General features: G+C 39.4%; 1 protein-coding gene across 1 annotated transcript in view; it reads left to right on the top strand.

The window, feature by feature from the left end:
- Smc3 (structural maintenance of chromosomes 3) overlaps positions 1-12,180 on the top strand; it is a 39,121-nt gene extending 26,941 nt beyond the window's left edge. Inside the window, exons 18-29 of the mRNA XM_048423413.3 lie at positions 1,713-1,863; positions 3,146-3,298; positions 4,011-4,162; positions 4,734-4,892; positions 6,595-6,702; positions 7,161-7,269; positions 8,190-8,437; positions 8,524-8,736; positions 8,984-9,175; positions 9,322-9,499; positions 11,145-11,251; positions 11,783-12,180. Of these exons, the coding sequence (XP_048279370.1) occupies positions 1,713-1,863; positions 3,146-3,298; positions 4,011-4,162; positions 4,734-4,892; positions 6,595-6,702; positions 7,161-7,269; positions 8,190-8,437; positions 8,524-8,736; positions 8,984-9,175; positions 9,322-9,499; positions 11,145-11,251; positions 11,783-11,854 (1,842 nt within the window). The 3' untranslated portion in view covers positions 11,855-12,180. The remainder of the gene's footprint in view (positions 1-1,712; positions 1,864-3,145; positions 3,299-4,010; positions 4,163-4,733; positions 4,893-6,594; positions 6,703-7,160; positions 7,270-8,189; positions 8,438-8,523; positions 8,737-8,983; positions 9,176-9,321; positions 9,500-11,144; positions 11,252-11,782) is intronic.
- The last annotated feature ends 2,946 nt before the right edge of the window (positions 12,181-15,126 follow it).

Here is a 15,126-nt window from a genome sequence, read left to right as displayed (position 1 = left end):
AGTCAAAATTGTTTTTATTGTAACATCTGTAGTATGTTTTGGTGCTTAGGTACTTTACATTGGGATTCATTGATCTGTAAGATAGACATGCTTTCTTTGCATGGAGTATAGTTAGTGCTGGGTTGGGTTGAGGAGGGAGAGGTCACAGCCAAGTCATGAAACAAACCATTGTATATATGTTTATTGTCAGAGTGACAGACAGTTTAGGAATTGGAGAATTCCTATATAAAATAAATATGTTGAGGTTTTCTGGATATGCTTTTTTGTTTTGTTTTGTGACAGGTTTTCTCTGCTGGGGTGCACCTCCACCACCTGGCCTTGGATATACTTTTAAAATTGTTTCAACCATGTTCAAAGTGTGTAGAGGGAGAGAGTTTGAGATGTGTGTAGCTCATTGGGAGAATACTTATATAACATGCAAGGTGCTCTGGATTCAGTCCTCAGCATGACAGAGTGGATGCAGTGTGCTTCTGTCTGTGCAGCATAAAGAGCGAGCTAATTAGGATAACAGGCTAGAGAGAGAGAGGGTGGCGTAGTCTGAGTAGTGCTCACCTTTAGTGGGTAACCACACAGTAGCTGCCGTGCAGTTAGAAATGACTTCTGCCCCACAGTATATTCCTTCTTGTGCTGTGTGGTGATTAGCTTGTTGATCTTAAAAAATCCTGTTCTGACTTTAGAAAAGAAAAAAGTGAAAATGATGTATATGTGTGTGTATGTGCAAGTGGAGACCAGAGAATGTCCTCCTATCCCTTTCCATCGTAATTCTTGATAAGGGTTTACTTTACCAAGCCTAGACCTCACTATTTGGCTAGCCTGACTGTGCTGTAAGCTCCAGGGATCTACCTATCTCCAGCCTCCCGGCTCCCCACATCGCCCATGCAGTGGTCACAGGTGTGTGTTGCTATGCCTTGCATTTTCCGTGGGTGCTGGGGGACTGAATTCAGGTCCTCATGCTTGCATAGGAAGCCCTTTACCTGCTGAGCCATTTTCCTAGCCTGTAAAATAAATATTTGAAACAGTATTTTTCTGAATATCTAATTTAGATGTCTGTTATATCTAGTTAGAACACTGAGGAAATAACTAGTTTTATATTTTTGCCTTTATGTCATATATACTATCTCATCTTTCCACGTGTTGCCTCATTTAATCTTTACAGTTTTATAAGGAAGGGGCTGTTGTACAGTCTTAAACAGTAGTAGGTCTTAACTAGGTAAATTAAGCACACATCTCCTGGCAGCAGAACTAGAAGTTAAACTTTCATGGTCAGGTCAGCTTAGAGTTATTCTCCACAGTAACCAACTGTTAAACCTTTGGTTACAGGGGCAGAATTTCCAAGCTAGATGAGTGCAATGATTTTTTTTTTTGGTCTAATGTTTTCTGTATAAGAACCAGTAATTTAGCCAGGCAGTGGTGATGCACGCCTTTAGTCCCAACATTTGGGAGGCAGAGGCAGGCAGATCTCTGTGAGTTTGGGGCAAGCCTGGTCTACAAGAGCTAGTTCCAGGACAGACTTCAAAGCTACAGAGAAATCCGGTCTCAGAAAAAAATAAAATAAAATAAAATAAACCCAAAACAACAACAACAAAAAACCTGGGTAACTTATAATATCAGGTCATTTGTATTAATTTTTATTTCATAAAGACATTGATACTCATTCTGCAGTTTCTAATCAACTGTGTCATAGTATTTTTTTTTAAACATGTTTGTTGTAGGATGCTATTCCTATGATCAGTAAACTGAGGTACAATCCGAGGTTTGACAAAGCTTTCAAACATGTGTTTGGGAAGACACTCATCTGTCGGAGCATGGAAGTTTCCACTCAGCTGGCGCGTGCTTTCACTATGGATTGTATTACTTTGGAAGGTTAGTAAAGCAGTTAGCTTTAAACACACTCTCACGAAACATTCAATGGTTTGCTTAGTGTATCACTCAGGCTGTAGGCATATTGGTGAGTAGTCATTGTAGGATTTAGTCATATTTTAAGAATATTTGAAAATTCACATCAGTTTCATCAATTTTTTAAAATGTTTAAATAAAAGTATGGATCCTACTTGTAAGTGTAAATGTTTGGTTTCTGGCACTGTGTTTGGTCTTTCCTTTGGCTGTTAAATAATGAAGCCTGTGGACTTTCTCTCAAAAATTAAAACAGTGACTGAGCAGGGGTGGTGCTCACTTTTAATCCTGGCAGAGGCAGTTGGCCCTCTGAGTTTGAGCCAGCCTGGTCTATGAAGTGAATTTTAGGACAGGTCTACATGGAAACCCTGTCTTGAAAATAAAGAATAAAAGCCTGTTTAGAAACTTGTTTATTAGAATAATTACCAAAATAATTTTAACATGATTCTTTAAAATAATAGCAGTGGGTCTAATAATTACTTTTTTTTTGTTTTGTTTTTTGAAAACAGGGTCTCAACTGTACCCTGTTTCTGTTCTGGAGCTCATAATGTAGACCAGGCTGGCCTTGAGCCCAGAGAAATCTGCCTGTCTCTGCCTCCCAAGGGCTGGAATTAAAGACGTACACCACTATACCGAGCTGTCTATCAAAATTTCAAAAATTTACAACTTCCATGTAAATAATATTTTGGTATTTGTAATGAGTGTAGCCTGACATAAAAATAGCTGTTTTTTCCCTGAACTAACAGATCCACCTTCCTCTGCCTCCCAGATTCGGGGTTGAAAGTGTGTGCCACCACACCCAGCTCCTTTTCCCTTTCACTTCCCTGAAAAGAGACTTTGAGAAAATGTTCCATTCTTTGGATTTGTCTTGTCTGTACCTCATTAGATCCCAGTTCAGTGTTCTTGGTATGATGATAATGTGCGAGTGATGTTTGTAACTTAATGCAGCAGATAATGTGTCCAATAATGACGATGCTGAAGTTGATCATTAGCGTGTTGTTGTGGATTCTTGCTTTAAATTCTCTGTGGTTCCACATTTGCTCAAATTTTTGATTCTCAAATCTTACCAAATTAAAGACTACCAAATTTAATATTGAAAAGTAAATTTTTTTTAAAGAGTAGCTTAAATTCTTAAGTTACCCTTTTCAATCTTGTGTTGTTAAAGCTCTTAAGTTAGTATTTCATTATAAGTCAGCTTACTAGTGCATAAGAAGGCTACAATACAGAAAACTGTCTTATGTTTTGTTCACAGGTGATCAAGTCAGCCATCGAGGTGCTCTGACTGGAGGCTATTACGACACAAGAAAGTCTCGACTTGAGTTACAGAAAGACGTCAGAAAAGCAGAAGAGGAGCTAGGTGAACTTGAAGCAAAGCTCAATGAAAACCTGCGCAGAAACATTGAAAATATCTTTTTGTTTGTGCTTAAACATAAGATCCTATTTAACCTCTAAGAACTAAGGAAAAATTTAAAAAGTAATGCTGATTTATGTCTCACTGTTAAGTAGTTAATACCAGTGAGTGCTCCCATGTGAAAAGTTGGGTGTGGTGTGCTTTCTGTAACGCTAGCACAGAAAGCAAGAAGGATGGAGACAGGTGGATCCTAGGAGTTTGCTGGCCAGCAAGTTTAACCTACTTGTGCTTTCCAAACTCATAAAGAAATTGTCTCAAAAAGTAACGGAGAAAGTAAGACAACCAATGTCTGGCCTTCCCCCACGTGTGTGCATGTGCACTGTACCCCCTCGCACACAGATGCAAAGAGGAGATGTTGACAGCTGAAGCTGCTGTCTATATTTGCCAGTCTCTTTAGATTTACTATTACTTGATTTTACTTAACATACTTTAATAAAAGTCCTATATTTTGTTTTATTCAAGTATAAGTAAAATAAATACACACATTTTAGAATAGAATGTGTAATGAAATGTTTCAAACTTTTTGTTATGACTGAACATTTTTAGCAATAGTATTAGAGTTCAACATCGTTGTGGTCCTTGAATTTGGGGACGTTACTTAGGGGTAGAGGAGAGGATGCATGATGATATATTGTAAGAACTGAATGGAATTTAGAGTATGTGCTACATTTACAACCTTAAGAGAATTTTCCTTAGCCTTGTATATGGATTAATAATGAAATTGATCAGTTGATGAACCAAATGCAGCAGATAGAGACCCAACAAAGGAAATTTAAAGCTTCCAGAGATAGCATATTATCAGAGATGAAGATGCTGAAAGAGAAGAGGCAGCAGTCAGAGAAGACCTTTATGCCAAAGGTCCGTAAGTATGTTTTGTTATAGCTATAGTGTAGACTTGCGGTGGATCATAGGTTGGGCAGGTATCATCGATTTCATGCTTTGTGATATCAGTAGCAATAAGACAGTACAGTAAAAGAAAAAAAAAGATGGTTCCTTAATTATATTATTCAAAACATCCTGTCAATTTTTGTTCTTATGATTTTTGTATAGTTGAACTATGTAATATTTGTCCCTCCTCAGTTTTGTATTATAAATACCTACATAACTCTAATTATCAAACTTAGTATAGTCCTGGGGTATACTTGGTGATGGAACCTTGCCCAGCAGAGTGATGATGCTGAGGCCCTGGGTCCAACTCCTACCACCAACAGGGAGAAAACTTAATTGGTACACGTTTCTTTTGATTCTGCTTTTATTCCAGTACACCTGTCGTTCAATAAACCTAACAGAAGCCTATCAACACTTAATAGTACTTTTATAATTGAGGTGATACAGTTATTTGGCTTGCTTAATATATACATAGTTTGCAGGGTTTTACTATTTATATGTATTATAGTGACTAATATTAATAAATGTTAATTTTATGTAGCAACGTAGCTTACAAAGTTTGGAGGCAAGTCTGCATGCCATGGAGTCTACCAGAGAATCGCTGAAAGCAGAACTAGGAACTGATTTGCTTTCTCAACTCAGTCTAGAAGATCAGAAAAGAGTAGATGCATTGAATGATGAAATCCGTCAGCTTCAGCAGGCAAGTACACCTAACAGTAAAGAAAACCCATTGAAAATTGACTATTGTCAAGAAATACAGGAAGACCCTGTCTCAAAAAATAAAGTATTTGATGTTGGGGTGGTGGCGCTTATCTTTAATCCTAGCATGTGGGAGGCAGAGGCAGGCAGAGCTCTGTGAGTTCAAGGGCAGCCTGGTCCACAAAGAAAGTGCCAGAATAGCCATGGCTATACAGAGAAGCCCTGTCTCAAAACGCAGAACAATAACAACAAAAAAATTGAAAGAGAAGAATGTTAAGAAAATAAAAAAAAAAAAAACAGACAAGCATGGAATTTGAATGCCAGGAGAGTAAGGTTTTGTTGTTTGTCTAAACTGTTCTGGGTATCTTGGGATTGTATATTTACACTCATCGTATTGAATGCTTGTCATCAGTTAGTGCGGCAGTCACTTTTGATGAGATTGTCTCACATCATAGTACAGTCTCTCATCATCAGGAGCTGGAGGCAGCTGATCACTACACTTGAAGCAGCAGAAATGAGCATCTGTTTTCAGCTTGCTCTCTTTATGCAGTTCAGATCCCTAACCCATGGAATGGTACCTCTTACATTCAGAGCAGGTCTTCAGATAGTCTAAGATAATCCCTGTCTCACAGGCATGCCAGAGTTATCTCTTGTGTGACATAGAGCGGTATTAACCATCACAGTGATAACTGCTAGCTCTCTCTCTCTATGCACTTACGTGTATTTGCGTGTGCACACACATGGATATAACCACCTTTATGTATGACATTTTAATTATTTTAATTACGTTTGTTTTTGTTTTATAGGGCTCTCCACGTGTAGCCTACTCTGGCCACTCATTTATGTGTGTGGTGTGGGGTGGATTTGTGTGCATACATGTGGAGGTCAGAGGACAGCCCTAGGAAGTTGCTTCTCTCCACCATGTATATTCTGGGGTGGAACTCACATTGGTAGTCTTGGCAGCAAATATCTTCATTCACTGAACCATTTTGCTAGCCCCCTCTTTTTTAATACATTGTCGTAAACGGTCAACACTGAGTCCAAAAGATAAAAAGAGGAATAAGAAAGTTGGTTTTGGAGCATGTCTTTTATTCTTATTTAATGTGTATGAGTGCTTTGCTTGTGTGTATGTATGTACACTGGCTGGTTCTGGAGGCCAGAACGGAATGTCAGATCCCTTGGACCTCGAGATACAGATGGCTGTGAGCCACTGTGTTTGTGTTATTAAAGGCTGAGCTGTCTCTCCAGCTCTCTTGGTAACATGTCTTATTAAAAACAACTAGGAACAGAAACAAATTTATATGTATATAATTTCCTGGCTGGATATGGAGATTAGAAGATGACTTGAGAATCGGTTCTCTCCTTGCACCACATGGTCCCAGAAATTGAAAATCTCCCATTTCAGTTCATTTGCGTATAAGCAGGAGGACAGCAGATTTAGTGGCGTTTTCTCTTTTTCTTTCTTAAACCTTGTTTTATTGTTGTTTGTATGTGTGATGTTGGGGTGGGGTGCATAAGTGGAAGGCAGAGCACAACTCAGTGGAGTTGATTGTCTACTTCTACCTCTCTGTGGGTCCAGGATTGAAATTGAGTCTTTTGGCTGTGGGGCAAGTGCGTTTGCCTACCTGCTGAGCCGTCTCCCTGGCCCTTAGCATTTCTTAACACATTTCATAATTCTGTAACTTTTTCTTCTACTATTTTAGGAAAACAGACAGCTGCTAAATGAAAGAATTAAACTAGAAGGTATTATTACTCGAGTAGAGACTTACCTGAATGAGAATCTGAGGAAACGTTTGGACCAAGTAGAACAGGTACGTCCTACTTTGCTGATCATAAGCTATAGAAAGTGTATCAGTAAATACTTGGAAGCATCAGAAAGGGACCAAAAGATCATTGAGTATAGTCCTTAGGTTGAAATTTTAGCACTGCCACCTAGTGTGTGACTTGGGCAAGTCATTTAAAATTTCTGTTGCCTTTTCTGTAGTGTGAAGTAAGCATAATAGTAGCACCTACTTGTATTACTATAATCTTGTGTTCTAGATGCTTACGTGCTCAGTATTACTTTATAGTTTCTTAGTAGTTAGTCATTAAGATTTTCTAGTAATTGCAGTATTTTTTCCTCTGTAAGTTATGTCCAAGTATGATACATATACATATATGAGATATATACTTTCTCAAATGTTCATTTAAATAGCTAATTGTAACATTTTAAACTCAAAATTTGTATTTTGAGGTTTAATCTCATTAAACTTTTTTTTTTGTATTGCAGGAACTTAATGAATTGAGAGAGACAGAGGGTGGTACTGTTCTTACTGCCACAACATCAGAACTTGAAGCTATTAATAAAAGAGTAAAAGATACTATGGCAAGATCAGAAGGTAAATATTTAGTTTAACTTTTTTCAGTATTTTGTTTAATTTAGTTTGTTTTGCAAATTTGTTTGCTGCAAAATGAAATACAAAATACGACTTTTGTTAAAATGATCCTGGCAGTTTTATGAGACTAGTAACATGTTCTGCGTTTTATTTACTGGAGAAGTGGCAGAGGTAGAAGTAAGCAGGAGAGTGTGGGAGCAGGCATGGTGGGCACTGTGGCACGTGACTCTTTCCTTCACCACACTGGTTTCAGGGAGTGAGCTCTATCCAGTGAGTCAGTGGCTGGTCTGGTACTCGTTTTCATCTGTTTGATTGGGGTTTTTTGTTTGTTTGTTTGATTGGGTGTGTCCAGTGTTTGAGTAGCCCTGACTGTCCTGGAACTTGCTCTGTAGACTAGGCTAGCTTCAAACTCACAGAGATCTGCCTGTCTCTGCCTCCCCAATCTGGGATTGAGGTGTGTGCTACAGTGTTGTTAGCAAAAGATATAATCCTGAGGACTGGAGAGATGGCTTAGTGGTTAAGAGCACTGGCTTCTCTTCCAGAGGACCTGAGTTTAATTCCCACCACCCACATGGCAGCTCAGTTGTCTGTAACTGTAGTTCCAGGGAATCGGCATCCTCACACATGCAGGCAGAACACCAGTGAACGTAAAGTAAAAGCAAATAGATCATTTTTTAAAAGATTTTTTTAGAAAAGTGTAACTCCTTTTCTGTGTTGTCACAGTGGTGTACTGGATGTCCTAGCTGATAGACTGAGAAGCATTACTGATGTTGAGAGGAGAGGCGAACACCAGGTCCTTACCAGGCCATGCTCCAAAGTCACGTCCAGTTCCTAACTGTAGTGGTCTAAAGGAGGGAATTGTCGTTACTTCTTTAAGTTTAAAACCACCTATGAGTGTTAATTTTCTTTTTGTCCTATCTTAGATTTGGATAATTCCATTGACAAAACAGAAGCTGGAATTAAAGAGCTCCAGAAAAGTATGGAGCGCTGGAAAAATATGGAGAAAGAACACATGGATGCCATAAATCATGACACTAAAGAGCTGGAGAAGATGACCAACCGCCAGGGCATGCTGCTGAAGAAGAAGGAGGAGTGCATGAAGAAGATCCGCGAGCTGGGCTCCCTTCCCCAGGAAGCGTTCGAGAAGTACCAGACGCTGAGCCTTAAGCAGGTAAATCTCCCCGCACTTCATTTAAAGTATCCTTGCAAAGTTCCCTGCAGTGTGTGAGTGTATTAATATATTTTGTTTTCTTTTAGTTGTTTCGAAAACTTGAGCAGTGCAACACAGAGTTGAAGAAGTACAGTCATGTCAACAAGAAAGCTTTAGATCAGTTTGTGAATTTCTCTGAGCAGAAGGAAAAGTTGATAAAGCGACAAGAAGAATTGGATAGAGGCTACAAATCCATCATGGAATTAATGAATGTGCTTGAACTTCGAAAATATGAAGCTATTCAGTTAACTTTCAAACAGGTATGTTCTGTTGGTAATGGAAACCCCAGACAGACAAAAACTTCAGTTCTTCTTTCGTTTGAAGGTGGATCTAACATACGGGAAGTAATGCTGCTTACTGGCCCCTAACATAGTGATTAATACAGCTCTGGAAAGGGTTCAGTTGTTTTGACTAAGATTTTAAAATACATCTGATTAAATATTTGTTTCAAACAGAACTATTCCTAAGCCACATTTGTATTTCAGTTGAGATTTTTTTTTCTTTAAGGTTTCTAAGAACTTCAGTGAAGTGTTCCAGAAGTTGGTACCTGGTGGCAAAGCGACTTTGGTGATGAAGAAAGGAGATGTGGAGGGCAGTCAGTCTCAGGATGAAGGGGAAGGCAGCGGTGAGAGCGAGAAGGGCTCTGGTTCACAGAGCAGTGTTCCGTCAGTCGACCAGTTCACCGGAGTTGGAATCAGGGTAAAATCCTTCCTGATCAGTTTTTCTTGTAGTGTGATCAGAACAGAATTTATATTTTGTTTTATCTGAATTGCTTATGGGCCACTTAATTTTGAGGGGTGATGGCGACATCACCTTTAGGATATTCACTCTCTGTGTTCTCTCAGGTGTCATTCACAGGAAAGCAGGGAGAAATGAGAGAAATGCAGCAGCTCTCAGGCGGACAGAAGTCTCTGGTGGCCCTTGCTCTGATCTTTGCCATTCAGAAATGTGACCCTGCTCCCTTTTACTTGTTCGATGAGATTGACCAAGCTTTGGATGCTCAGCACAGAAAAGCTGTGTCAGGTACAGTTTTGATTTTCTATTCAGTAAGAACTGGCTGTGAGGAGGGGGGAATATAGTCCTACCAGGCAAGCTGAGGGTCCAAGTTTGGATCTCTAGCACCCACCTTAAAGTTGGGCAGGAAGCCAATGGAGACATGAGGACACTGGGAGATCAAAGGCCACCCAGTGTAGCCAAAACCATGAGCTCCAGGTTCAGTGAGAGACATTATCTTTTAAAGAAAGAAAAAAGAAATGAGGTGGATGGCCAGGGAGAATGGCAGGAAGATATTAGTGTCAACCTTTGTCCTAAATATAGGTGCCCTGAAGAACTGGCTGGGCTAGGGATGTAGCTGAGCAGAGAGTGCTTAGCCAGCCAGCACAAAGTTGGGGGTTTGATATCCGTTAATTCATAAACTGGGCAAGGTGGCTTTTGTCTGTATTCCTAGCATTTAGGAAGTACAGACGGGAGGTTCAGGAGTTCAAGACCAGCCAAAGCTGCAAATCAAATCAAGTTCATGGCCAGCCTGGGATGCACTGAGCCCTGTCTCAAGAAATGTCTTCAAGATAATATTAATGGTGGTGGCTTAGCCCTTTCTTAGTGACTTGTTGCCTGGTGTGATTGGGTAGACAGTGTATAGTCAATAAATATTTTCTCTGAACAACTTAATAGTTTGGTATTAGATTATATTCAAAGTTTACTTCTGAGAAATAGATGTATTTCTTCCACTTAATTGAAAATCCTTCAATAAAACTTTGATACAGAACACTTAAAACATTCTTTTCTTTTTCAGCATGAAGGGTAGTATTTGTGGGTCTGGAGGTAGGTCAGCAGTTCAGAGCATTGATGACTCTTGCAGGATCTGAGTTTGATTCCAAGTACCAATATGGTAACTTGGGACCATCCATAATTCCAGATCCAGGGGATCCAACACCTTCTTCTGACTTTGAGGGAGGTACCGGGTACATACATGGTGCACATGTATACATGATAATAAACCGTTTGTGCACACACACAAAAGATATTCAGAACATAGTACAGATGCTAAATCTGATCTTACAAGCTGAAAAAGCTTTTGGATGGAGTAGAAAGAAGCAGGGCGTAGTTAGCATTTGATTTTGTATGTATGTGAGAAAATGATTGACATTTCTATGTTAAAAATCTGTTTCAGATTTATTTTTGGTTTTTCATTTTGAGACAGTGTCATATAGGATGAAGTTGGATAACTTCTGATCCTCCAGTCTCCTCCCACATGCTGTGATTATAGTATCACCATACTGGGTTATAACTTTCTTGATAGTAAATAAAGTGTTGTATTCTGTAGCTGTAAGTCGTACTAGGATGAAGGGGATTTTTGGTTTGTTGTTGTCATTGTTTTGAGACAAGGGTCTCTGTGTGGTCCTGGCTGTCCTGGAACTTAACCAGACTGGTCTTGATTTCAGAGATTCACCTGCCTCTGCCTCCTGATTGCTGGGATTAAAGACGTGCACCACTGCACCTGGCTAATTAAAGATTTTATTCCTACTTTTGAGAAGTTGATAAGTTTTGAAGACCAAAAAAATCACAGGCTGCTTTAGCAAGTGTGAATTTTAGGCAAGAATAAAAATAGTTGCTTTTGAAACCTCAGGTGTGAGAACAGAGGTTTGTAGCTTACTCCTTGTTTCCGCAGATATGATCATGGAACTCGCTGTGCATGCCCAGTTTATCACTACTACCTTTAGGCCTGAACTGCTGGAGTCAGCTGACAAATTCTATGGTGTAAAGTTCAGAAATAAGGTAATTTTCTGTCTTAGGTTGGTGTTTGCTTTTCATTGTATTTTTTATTTTGGTTTTGTGTTACATTACTTAGAAAGTCATTGTTTAAATAATGATCTCTTCCTAGAAAAAGAAAAACTTTAACTTTCATGCCATTTGTTACCTTGATTTTCATTAGGTGGGGATGTGGGTGGTTGAGTGCTTGTCTAACATTCATAAGACTTTGGGGTTTGGGGCAGCCGTCCAAAAAAACTGAGATATAACCCAGGCTGCCCTCAACTGGCAATCCTGCCTCTGCCTCCTGAGTGCTGGGATTATGTGTTGACACCATGCCAGGCTGTAGAATGTTTTTTTATCCTCCCACATTGAATAGACAGGGTTGTTAATAAAGACTTCCAATAGCCGGTGCTTCAAAATCACTTGACATGGCATATAAAGTTAAAATTTTTCTGGGTGGTAGCCATATATATATTAGATACTACCCTATGCAGTGCCAATACTGATGCATTCCTATAAGATCTAACAGACTTTCTGACATTTATTGTTCTTCAGGTCAGTCACATTGATGTGATCACAGCAGAAATGGCCAAAGATTTTGTAGAAGACGACACCACCCATGGTTAATTGAAAGATACTGTCTGCTAGCCTGAAAGATGTGTATAATATTGTGGTCTTCATAACCAGGAACTGTAAATTTTAAAACTAAGTAATTGGTTATTATTGAGTTTTTGGATTTAGACTACACAGTCCTTTTATACTTGTCTTTGTATTTTATAAACTCCCCTGTAATGTTACATTTCTACGTATAGTTGAGGAATTTTATTTCCTACACAGCTTTTTGTAAAGTGTCCTCCTATTTTAAATCTTTTGAGATATTCTAAATATTCTTCTGAATTATTTTATCAGTTATACTTTTTATAGCTTCTATTAAATAATTGGTTTGTGACTAATTTAGTGTAAATGTGGCTTTTTGTCATTGTAATGGTTAGAAACAAATACATATTTTGCAAAAGAAAGTGTTGCTTTCAGCTAATAGAGGATTAAAAATGTAGTTCCATATTCTGTTCATTCCATCAGTATGTTTTCAGTTCTGGCTGCAGGTTTTAGTCTGTTGTGAACAAAGTGCTACACTGCTAGGTCTTTCCTTGGGCCAGTCATATTCTTAAGGGAGTACTGTCTCAGCCACCTTGCTTGTAAGTTCATCGGGTAACGCTGGGTTCCTTTGAAGGTTTCTAAGCACCCTGCTGTCACTCAACATAATAGTTCTTTGAACATTTTGTCTGTCTGTCCATACACCCAGAAGCAGGTGTCCGATCTCCGGGGACCTAATTACAGACGTTTGTGAGCTTCCAGTGAGGTGCTACGAATTGACCTTAGGACTGGACAAGCAGCCAGTGCGCTTAGTCCCTGAGCTATCGCCCCTGCCGCTCCCTTCGGACACTGTGAATTTAATATGACAGTGTATTTTAATAGAGGTTGTTGTGGGTTTGGGAAAGCAGTTTTAAGTGAAATTCAGAATGCTGACTCCAAACATGAGCCATGCAGTTTCCTTGTTTCCTGGGTAGGTCAGGACTGTTTAAGGAGATGATTTTAACTGGCTAGCAGGAGTAGCTCAGTGCTAGAATCCTTGTCTCAAATGTGCAAAGCCCTGCGTTCTGTCCCTAGTACCACACAAAAGTAAGACTGGTTCTGAAGCAACATTCCCCATGAGATCTTTGAGGCATTTTTTTTTTTTTGTAGAGGCATTTTGTTTTAAATGGTTTTGCCATTCATATGTCATAGAATTTACCCTTGTGTGTTTGCCTATTCAGCATGTGTTGCATATTCACAGAATGGTACAGTCATTTCTGCAATTTGAAAACTCTAGGTGTGAACTGATGACTCCTTCTCAGCCTCTGGTGACCACAAGTTGACTCTTAGTTTTGTGCTGCAGATTTGTTTGTTTCAGTTATTTCATGTGGGACCCTACGAATACAGTAGCCCTTGTGACCGACAACTTTTACTTAGCACAGTGTTGTCAAGGTTCATCTGTGATGTAATGTGCACTACCCTGCCGCGTGAATATGCACTCAGGGTTGCTTATCTCCCAGCTCCGCTTGCGGGCTTTTTGTTTTTTTGTTTTTTTTTGTTTGTTTGTTTGTGTTTGTTTGTTTTACTTTTGCTTCTGTGAATAATGCTGCTGAGGATGTGCACAGATACCTGTGAACTCTTCTCCTGACAGTGCCTAGGAATAGAGTTGTTCATAAAATAACTAGTTTCAACCTTATGAGGAACTGTCAAACTTGTTCAAAGGAGCTGGCTGCTTTGTTTCTGTCTAAGGTAGAGTTACCATTTTTCCATTTTTACAGACACTTGTTACTCTTTTTATTTTTTAAATAACTATTCTTATGGATGTGAAACAATGTCTCAGTAAAGGTTTTAATTTGCATTTTTCTGATTACCAATGATGTTAAGCAGCTTTCTGTGAGCTTGTCATTTGTTTATCTTCTCTAGTGAAACTGTTTTTCGTATTTTTTGTCTATCTTTAAATTCTGTTACTTGACTTCTTGAAGAATTTCTTCTGAATTTTATTACTTATGTGTGTGTACTCTTGACATGATGTGCATGTGGAGATGCACATCTCCTTCCACCATGGGGAGGGTTCCCAGGGATGGAGCACAGCAAACACCTTTACCGTTTAACCATCTTGCCAGCCTATTGTAGAATTTTAAGGGTGCTTTTTAAAAAAAGTTTTAAAAATTAGATTTGCGTGTGCGTGCATACACGTGTGTGCACGTGTGTGAACGTGCGTGCGTGTGTGTGTGTTTGTGTTTATAGGAGGACAGCTTGCCAGAGTCAGTTCTCTCCACCATATGGAACCTGAATTTGAGATTAAACTGAGGTCCTCAGATTTGGTAGCAAGTACCTTTACCTGCTGAGCCATTCACCAGCCCTAAGAATTCTTTATTATTTTGGATACAAGTCCTTTAAAAGGTATATGCTGGTATATTTTTGTCCTACCTTGTATGTGTATGTGTGTTTAAACTTACTTAATATAGTGTCTTTTTGAAGTAGGATTTTAAAAACAAAAACACCAGTTGGGTGGTGGTGACGGACACCTTTCATTTCAGAGGCAGACAGGGCCTGTCAAGGCCAGGACAGCCAGAGCTGTTACACAGAGAAACCCTGTCTTGGGAATGAATGAATAAATACGTAAATAAATGAATGAACAAACAATAAATAAAAACTCTGTGTGACTGGATTTTCTTTTCCAGTAAGAATACCAATCATGGGATTTGAGGCCTAATAGTAACTTACTGACCTCTCTAAGACTCTACTTCTTTTTGATTACAGATTCAACATGTGAATCTGGGGAGAGGGACACAGTTCGGCCCCTAGTTGTTCCCATGGTGTATTTACCCCCAGCATTACATCAGTTAAAACCGCAAGTTTTGCTCAGATGTCACTAATGTCACCTAGTGCTGCCCTTTATATTGTCTTAGATTCTGCAGGACATTACAGTTGCCTGTGTCTTCTGGTGTGTGGTTTTCTCCGTCTTTGTTTCTTACAACTTGATAGGTAGGTAGATAGTTGTGTTTGGTTGGTTGGTTGGTTTGAGGGAGGTTCTCACGGGCTGGAGAGATGACTCAGCTGTTAAAGGCTAGGCTCACAACCAAAAATATGAGAGAGAGTCTCACTTTGTAGCTCTGGCAAACCTGGAACTTGCTCTGTAGAGCAGGCTGGCCTTAAGATTCAGAGATCTACCTGTGTCTGCCTCCCGAGGGCTGGGATTAAAGGCTGTGCCACCACACCTGGTGACTTTCACCGTTCTGAAGAATACTTTTCAGGTACTGAGTGTTCCTCAATTTGGGTGGGTAGTAACACTACAGGTGTGAATTCCACCGTAGTAGCAGTGT

This window comes from Myodes glareolus, chromosome 7 (assembly GCF_982192425.1).
Source record: "Myodes glareolus chromosome 7, mMyoGla1.1, whole genome shotgun sequence".
Lineage (NCBI taxonomy): Eukaryota > Metazoa > Chordata > Mammalia > Rodentia > Cricetidae > Myodes > Myodes glareolus.
Note: the sequence above shows the minus strand (reverse complement) of the source record. Positions and strands in the feature narration are given on the sequence as shown.